The sequence below is a fragment of the Saccopteryx leptura genome, chromosome 3 (genome assembly GCF_036850995.1).
Source record: "Saccopteryx leptura isolate mSacLep1 chromosome 3, mSacLep1_pri_phased_curated, whole genome shotgun sequence".
NCBI classification, from domain to species: Eukaryota; Metazoa; Chordata; class Mammalia; order Chiroptera; family Emballonuridae; genus Saccopteryx; species Saccopteryx leptura.
Window position 1 is genome coordinate 68,228,993 of NC_089505.1, and position 8,291 is coordinate 68,237,283.

General features: G+C 56.9%; 1 protein-coding gene across 2 annotated transcripts; it reads left to right on the forward strand.

Moving 5' to 3' along the window:
• The first annotated feature begins 552 nt into the window (after nt 1-552).
• Nucleotides 553-8,091, forward strand: SPIB (Spi-B transcription factor). 2 transcript variants are annotated; one of them, XM_066374120.1, is made up of 6 exons: nt 553-613; nt 1,547-1,574; nt 3,160-3,232; nt 3,510-3,727; nt 4,108-4,258; nt 5,420-8,091. In XM_066374120.1, the coding sequence occupies exons 1-6, from the start codon at nt 591-593 to the stop codon at nt 5,716-5,718; spliced, it is 792 nt and encodes a 263-aa protein (XP_066230217.1). In that variant the 5' UTR covers nt 553-590; the 3' UTR covers nt 5,719-8,091. The 2 variants fall into 2 exon arrangements, with proteins under 2 accessions (XP_066230217.1, XP_066230216.1); XM_066374119.1 differs by lacking the exon at nt 553-613 and having other exon boundaries at nt 1,178-1,574.
• The last annotated feature ends 200 nt before the right edge of the window (nt 8,092-8,291 follow it).

Genomic DNA, 8,291 nt, shown 5'->3' on the forward strand with positions numbered 1-8,291 from the left:
ACCCACACAGGCCAAGCCTGCCTCAGTCTCCCCCTGGGGCCTAAATGAGTTTGAGCACAAGCTCCTCTGCCCAGCCTACCCTCCCTGGGGGCCAGCTGGCTCTCCAGGTGCTGGCCTCTTTCCTCCAGGCCTGGGGCAGCCCCAAGCACAGAGGCTCCCACCCCCTAGACAACCCAGGGGACCCCCCTCTTGTCATACACCCACGACATTTCCACCTTAGGGTCCTCATCCGCTCTGGGCCTTGGTTGTCCAAAGGGACATCTGTTTATGACCCCCATATCACTGACCAAGGACCCTTCCTTTATTTTTTAGGGTCCCCTAAGTCCAGCTCCTCTCCCATCTCCACCCCTTAGGGTCACCCCCACCCTGCTTTCAACCATGGGGATCCCCAAATCCAGACAGCTCCTGGGCCCGCCCTCCCTACCACGTGACTGAGAAGTTGTGCAATCCAGCCCCCTCCCCTGACCCCCTCCCAGAGGGGATTTTCGAGGAGGGCTGAGCTCACAGCACCCCTGCCCCCCAGGGGGCTGGGCCAAGGTATAAATAGGGGTGGTGGCTGCAGCCGGCAGTGAACCCAGCCCAGCGCCACCATGCTCACCCTGGAGGCTGCTCAGTGAGTGGGGCCCCTAAACCTGCACGTGGGATGCAGCTCTCACCACCCCCTGGCCCCTCGGCCGGGCCTCCCCCCAGTAGGGGTCTCAGTGGTCTGCCCCACTTGGGGGGGGTCCATGCTCATTCCTGCTCCTCTGGGTCCTTCTTGCCCCTCCCACCTCCGGTTCTTTCCTCCCCCTTCCCTGTCTCCCTTTGGACCCCACAGACTTCCCTTCTGTGGGAGGCTTGTCTCTCCCCCTGCTGATGGCTCCCAGGGGGGTTCCATCTCTGTCCCTCCTGGGGTGCTGCTGGGTCCCGCTCACAGTGTCTGCTCTGTTTTCTGCCTCATCTTGATGTTTCTGGGGCTCTCTCCTTCACCTCTTGCTCTTTCCATCTCAGAGCCTCTTTCCAATTCTCTGTCCACCTGTCATTTCTCCCCCACCCCATCTATCTTCCTGGGGCTCAGGAAATACTTCCTGCATCGTGCATGAATGTCTCCACACCTTTCTCCCTTCCCTGCTCTCTTCATTTGCAACTCACTGAGTCTCTGTCTCCCCATCTCTGCCCAGGCATCTCTCCAACTCTCCCGGTCCAAGGTGGATCCATTAGACAGACTGGCTTGTGGAGGCCCCCTCCCTGCCCCCGCTCACCTTGTGGCTCCCACATCTCTCTGGAGACTTTCTCCCTCACTTTCCCTACCCCCCCAACCTCTGTCTATGCAAATCCCGGGGGGGGGACATTTGCCTGGCCTCTGCCCCCAACTTCCTGTCCCAATGGGAGAGTGGGGGTGAGGGGTGGCGCTGGTCTCACACTCGAACACATAGCAGACAAACACATAGCCGACCAGTGGCGGTGGTCACAGCTGCAGCCACCTCCCCCCACCGGCCCCTCAACCACTCCAAGACTCAGGTGGCTGAGGCACCCCTGACATGATGCTGTGTCTCTCCCCCTCCAGGCTCGACGGGCCACACTTCAACTGTCTGGTGAGTTAGTGCCGTGGGGTCCAGGGAAGGGTGGGGGGACCCACATTGCCCACTGTGACCTCCCTGCCTCAGTTTCCCTCCCTGCTCCATCCTGTCACTTTGTCTTTCTGATTCCCCCTCAGCGTCTCCCACCCACTCCCTTCACCCACTCATCCCCCCATCTCCTTCACAGACGTTTGTCTTTGTCTGCGGTCTCTTCCCTTCTCTCAGGCTCTGGGTCCACTTCTTTGGAAGGGGGGGGGATTCTTTGTATCTTTGCCTTTCTATTTCTTTCTCTGTTCATCTCTCATTCAGTAAATCTACTCCGTCCTATTTTCTTCCTGTCTTTGCTTTGTATTTTAAAAACTTTAGGCCTGACTATATCAGACATGGGAAAATAAACCTAAGACCCGCAGTCCAGTCTGAGAAATAACACCTCACTCAGGGCCCTGAAAGACACCCCCATCGATCCCCTCCCTCAGCACGTCCCACTTTCCTCCACATGATGAGTTTTGCTTTTTTTTTTTTTTTTTTTTTAAGAAAATTGAGGCATGATTTATAAGTCAGTAAAATGACACATCGGGTGTACATCAGGCTCAGTGAGCTCTGACATCAGGCCACACACCTGTGCGACCACTAACCAGACCAAGCTACAGAACGTTCCGTCACTCCGGAACATCTTCTTACGTGCCTTATCCATCGCTACCCCCTCTGATTTTTTCCACCATCAATTAGTTTTGCCTGGTTTTAAACTTTCCATGAAGTGAATCATGCAGAGTGTCTACTTTGGGGTCTGGCTTCCTTTGCTCAACATTGAGAGTGTGGCAGGCGCTGGTTCTTTTTCCTTACTGTATAGTACTCCATTACCAGCCTTCTCCATGGTTAACGTGTCCACTCCCCTGCCCATGGCCACTGGGGCTGTTTTCCCTTAGGCGCTTTTAATGAAGGTGCTCTGGTTATTCTTGAACAAGGCTATTTTGTGGACATATGTTTTCAGTTCTCCTGGGTAAATACCTAGGAGAGAGAGTGTTGGGTCCTTGGGATGGTATATCTCTACCTTGGCTCTTTACAAGACTTTTAATTGCCATGAGTTTGGGGATGAATGGAAGCAATACAGAGGTGGATAAAGGCAGCATTGAGACTTTGCCTCTGAAAGACAGCTTCCACCCTCTCCCCCTTTGCTCCCCCACCCAGGCAGGCAAGGCTGGGGAAACTCTTCTGAGGGGACTGTGCTGGTGGCGAGGTGCTGAGGTTCCTGGGAGCCCACCGTCATAGCAAAAGCTGGCTGTTGCGTGTCTCTCATTCTGTGTGTGCGTTTCTCCGCGTCTTCGTGCATTTTCACCATGTCTTGTCCGTCTCCTCTCTGCATCTCTGGCCTCTCTCCCTTTGCCTGTCTCTGTTCCCTAGCCTCCGTCTCTCTGCACCTTTCTCCCTGTCTTTCTGTCTCTTCCTCTGTTTCTCTCTCTTGGAGTCCGTGTCTCTTTCTCTCCCTCTCCCAACCTCTCACCTCCACTCCCCCGTCCCCGTTGGAGTCTCCCTGCTGGTCCAGGGAGGGGGTAGGGGCTCCTTACAGCCCGATGACCCTTCTTTTTCCCTTACCTGTCAGTACCCAGATGGAATCTTCTATGACTTGGACAGCTGCAAGCACCCCAGCTACCCCGACTCAGAAGGAGCTCCTGGTGAGTGATCCTAGCCCAGGTCCCTCACGGGTCCCTTGGGCCCATTTCACAGATGGGGAGTTGAGGCCCAGGAGAGGTTGTTCCATTGCACAGCAGGGCAAGGTCAGCCCAGGCCTTCAGCCTCCTCCCTTTTGTCACCCCCACCTACTGCTCGCCCATGGAAATCCTGGGGTCAGAGATTTGCATGGCCCACAATGGTCTCTCTGTATTAGGGGCTTCCAGTGGGAGGGGGCCACAGCCAGCCCTCCTGGCTTCTGACTCAGTGCCCTTCCCCCAGACTCCCTGTGGGGTTGGACTGAGGCTCCAGCTGTCCCTGCCACCTCCTATGAAGCCTTCGACCCAGCTGTGGCCGCTTTCAGCCACCCCCAGGAAGTCCAGCTCTGTTATGGACCCTCCTCAACCTACAGCCCTGTGGGGAGCCTCAACCCAGCCACCAGCCTGGAGGCCCCGGGCTCTGGCTTCCCAGCGTACCCCACGGAAGACTTTAGCGGCCAGGTGAGGGGCAGGGAGGTCATTGGAATCGCCATCACTTGACTGAGGTTTGCTCGGTGCCGGGCAGTGCGTTGGAACGTATGCACACAGTAACCCTCTCCTCCCTGACAACCTTCTGAGGTTGAATACTGTGATTACTGCACTGCATGAACCAGCCGACAGAGGCACAGGCGTGAGCCAAGGGGCAGCACAGATGGCTGTCATCTGTGTGGGCAGGCTTTCACGAAGGTGGTCCGGACTTCCCCCGGCCATGGCCACGCCAGCAGGGGCCGGGTGCAGGCTGTAAACAGAGTGGGAAGGGTGACAGACTGGACCCAGGAGGAGGAAGCCGAGGGAGGGAGAGCAGGGGACCCCAGGCTGCAGGTGACCCTGCCCTTCCGCAGACCCTGGGCCCCCCGGCATACGTCCCGTACCCCAGCCCTGTGCTGTCAGAAGAGGAGGGCCTGCTTCTGGACAGTCCGACCCTGGAGGTCTCGGACAGCGAGTCGGAGGAGGCCCTCATGGCTGGCCCCGAGGGGAGGGGATCCGAGGCAGGTAGGTGGGAGCAAGGGGGGTGGGGGGACTCCCACTGGAGCTGGGAAGAGGGAGCCTAAAGGAACATGACCTCCCAAGCACCTACTATACACTCCAGTGCTGAGGGCAGTCCCCAGGATGCCATCTGCTGGCTGTGTGACCTTGGGCAAGGTCCACTACCTCCCTCTGTGCCTTGCTTTTCTATCTGGACAATGGAGAGGGCAGTAATAGTGACTAGAGCTGGTGTGTGTGGGGGGGGAGATGAGTGGGAGAATATCGTGGGTGAAGAGCAGCAGTTGGCGCAGAGTGAGTGTGCAGTAAGTCTTCACGGTCATTACGATAGCAACAGAAATAGTACATCAGCTGCCATCTTGTCAGCCCTGCCTCCACCCAGGTGCCCGATGTCCACGATGCTCAACCTCTGGGAAACTGGGATCATTAGCAACTTTTTCTGTCTGGGCCTCAGTTTCCCAACTGTGAGATGGGTTGTCACCATCACCCCCATCTCATGGGGTTATGATGAAGATATGAGCTCATAATTGTAAAACACCTGGCATGAAGTTAGTAAAAGTAAAACGTGAGGGCACACACATACACAAGCCTCATTTATAGCTGAGGGGACACCAGCTCAGAGAGGTTAATCACCACCCCAAGGTCACACAGCTGGGAAATAGCAGTGGTTGGGTTCTTGTATCCAGTGCTATGACCACCCAACCCAGCTCTCCCAGGACCCCAGTCCCTCTGGGGCTGACAGGCTGAGAGACCCAGCGCTGGAGAATGGCCAGGCGGATTCAAACCCGCTCCAGGTCTCTGCACCACCCGCCAGCTCTCTTTTGTAAGCCTTTGAGAAACACTATCAACCCATTCCACAGATTCTCTCATCTAGGGGCTCAAAAATACGTATTCCTATGTACTGGCTACCAAGCAGAGCACAGGATAGAAGCAAATCCTGAAAAAGAAAGGAGGGAAGGGCGATGGGGGTTCTGGGGTAATAGCTTTGGGGAGAGGAAACGACTTGCCCCAAATGGCGGGGGGCAGGGGGGCGCACAGACAGAGCCAGGCAGGTATACGTCCCTAGCCTCAATTCTCTCCATGGGGAGACTGAGGCTGGGCGGAGGGCGGAGCGGGCTGGGTGTGGGGGCCACGCAGGACACCTTCCCTAATGTGCCCCACCCACCGCAGGGGCCCGCAAGAAGCTGCGTCTGTACCAGTTCCTGCTGGGGCTGCTGACGCGCGGCGACATGCGCGAGTGTGTGTGGTGGGTGGAGCCAGGCGCCGGGGTCTTCCAGTTCTCGTCCAAGCACAAGGAGCTCCTGGCGCGCCGCTGGGGCCAGCAGAAGGGCAACCGCAAGCGCATGACCTACCAGAAACTGGCCCGCGCCCTGCGCAACTACGCCAAGACCGGCGAGATCCGCAAGGTCAAGCGCAAGCTCACCTACCAGTTTGACATTGCACTACTGCCGGCCGCCCGCCGGGCCTGAGCCCAGGGGGCTTCTGGGGGCTCTCAGGGGCTCCACGCCGGTGTCACGTTGGTGTCCCCTCACCCGTGGATCCCCCACACTGTGGGGGTGGAGGGCTGCCATAATCCCTAAACCCTGCCCAGGGTCTCTCTGGAGTTTCTTTGTCATGTCGAGGGTCCCCAGGATCTCCAGGGTTTGGGTCACAGGACCCATCGACGATTATGGTATGCTGTGTGGAGTGGGTAGGGCAGTGCTCCCAGGACTGCAAGGGCTTCTCTGGAATTCCCGCGTGATATCTGTGACCTCTTGTGTTTGCCATGGGCCTAGTCCCATCTGGGAGAGGGTGAGCCGTCAGACTTTCACACCAGAAAGGGGCACTGCCAACAACCCCAAGCCTTCTCCAGGGTCTCTGGGATCCCCTTGGTCACGTGTGAATCCCACCTGGCAGATGGAGATCTAATTATGACTGGGGCCCTTTGTGACCCCTTTATTGTGTCTTAGATCTCTGCGCAGCTGTGACACTGCCCTATCTTTCCCCCTCAAATCACTTGATCATATTTGGGGTCCTTAATTCTCTGGAACCACCCTGCTACCACTTTTTTGTGTGTCTGGAATTCTCCAATCACAAGTAGGGAGGCTCTGGGATCCTTTGGTCATGTCTGAAAACACTTGTCAGGTGGGGGAGTGTTGGGGGGAAGGATCTCATTGAACCTTGTCATGTCCGGGCCACCTCCGGTATATCCCCTTATGTGTCTAGGATTCTCCAAGCACATCTGTGCCCCCTCCACACATACCTGGGGATTTCCACCTGAAGTGGCCCTTTGAGTACCCCACCAACAGCCCTGAGTTGTCATGGGAATTCTCCCTCTCCTGGGGTGTCCTCCATAGTCTTCATGCTGTGGATTATTCTGGCCACTCAGCTGATTTCTGGGTGATATTGGCGGCCTCCCCTCTGTCATTTCTAAACAGAGGTCTCAAACTGGTGACTCCCCACCTCATTCCCTACCCCTCACAGGGCAAACCAGGTACCCCCTTGCTCCCCAGGGATCTTCTATAATTTACTGTAGCAGTTTTGTTTGTTTGTTTGTGGAGAGGGATACACAATCTCCCTAATATTTCAATAGAGGGAGATTTTGCAAAATCCTTCACTTAAAACTGCACAATTCAGGGTCTGACTGCGATGTGGAGGCTGAGAGAGGCTGTGCTCCCTTCCAAAGGACCTCTTCTCCAACCTGTCTTAGACACCAAGGCACTTGGTGGCTTCTCAGTTGCCTTGGCCCCCAACCATTTGCATTTGGACCCCTGATGTGGACCCAGCTGGAGGTGAAGCCTGGATGGACCGGAAGTGGGAGCTCCAACTGGAAGCCCCCAGGGGTGTCAGAGGCTATGGCTAAGCCCAGAGTCCAGGTCCTTGAGCCTGGGTGGCTGGGGGACTGAGGGTCAAAGACTTGCTTCTACTGGGCCTGTGTCCCTTCTGTGTAAGGGGAGAGGAAGAGGAGGAAAATCATGAAAGTCCCTTGCAGCCCTGTGGACAGGCCTTTGATACATCTCCTGAAATCCCCCCCCCCCCCCCCGCCCGTCACCCACTGATGGCCAAGAGGATGAGGAAGGAACGTCATGGACCAAGAGGGAAGAGGGTCTCACGGGGGTGCACAGTGGCTAGGAGCAGAGCCCAGGCTGGGACCTGCCCTCAAGGACAGCACCCCCTACCTGGGGGACGGGACCAGTGTGGGAGGGACAAAATGTCTTCCCCAGGGCCTCCTCTTGCAAATGAGGTACCTTTAGCAAAAACTATCATCACCCTCAGTGTGTAATAAAATAAAACAAATCAAGGCAGACAGATCTTCTAGAACCCTTTGTCAGGAAATGGAATGCTGCTGGTCCACTGGGGCCTGCTGGCTGGCTCTCAGGGACACAGGGACAGAGAGGGGGAGATAAGAGAGCCAGACCAGGCTGAGCCCTGAAGGCCAGGGGAAGGTTCCATTCCATTTTTGTCTCCCTCTCTTCTCGACCTTTGGGATCCTTCCCCGCCCTCTCCTTGCTTCCCTTTCTTTCTGCTCTACTCTACTCTCTCTCTCTGAGTCTCTGTCCCCCTCTCTCTGGGTCTCTGCTGTCCCCTACCTCCTGCCCCTTTCTGGTCTCTGTCCTTCCTTGGATTTCCATCCTCCTTTTGTGAATCTGTCCTTCTTTCTTTCTGCACACAACAACCCTTGAGCTGGGGGATGGGGAACAGGGCACCGGGCCCCAAGTGGAAGCGCCGCCCTCCTGGCTCCCCCGGGCGCTGCTACCTCGCTGGGCCGGCGGAAGCGGTGTAGTAGTCTGCCTGGCAATGCGTGACGTCACACACACGCTGGGTTGGCTCAGCGCTCCCTGGAGGCGGGGAAGTTTCCGGCTCATAGGGGGTTTTGTACAACTGGGAGGGGGGGGAGATGGGCCGGAAGAAAACCGGGGGGTACTTGACTTCCCTCACACCGGGTCCCTCACCCTGCGACACCAACACCACCTCCTCACTACCCCTGTCCTCCACCTTCACCCCAAGACCTCCACACCCTTCCCCTCCCTTTTGAATCCACCTTGCCCTCCTCCCATAACAC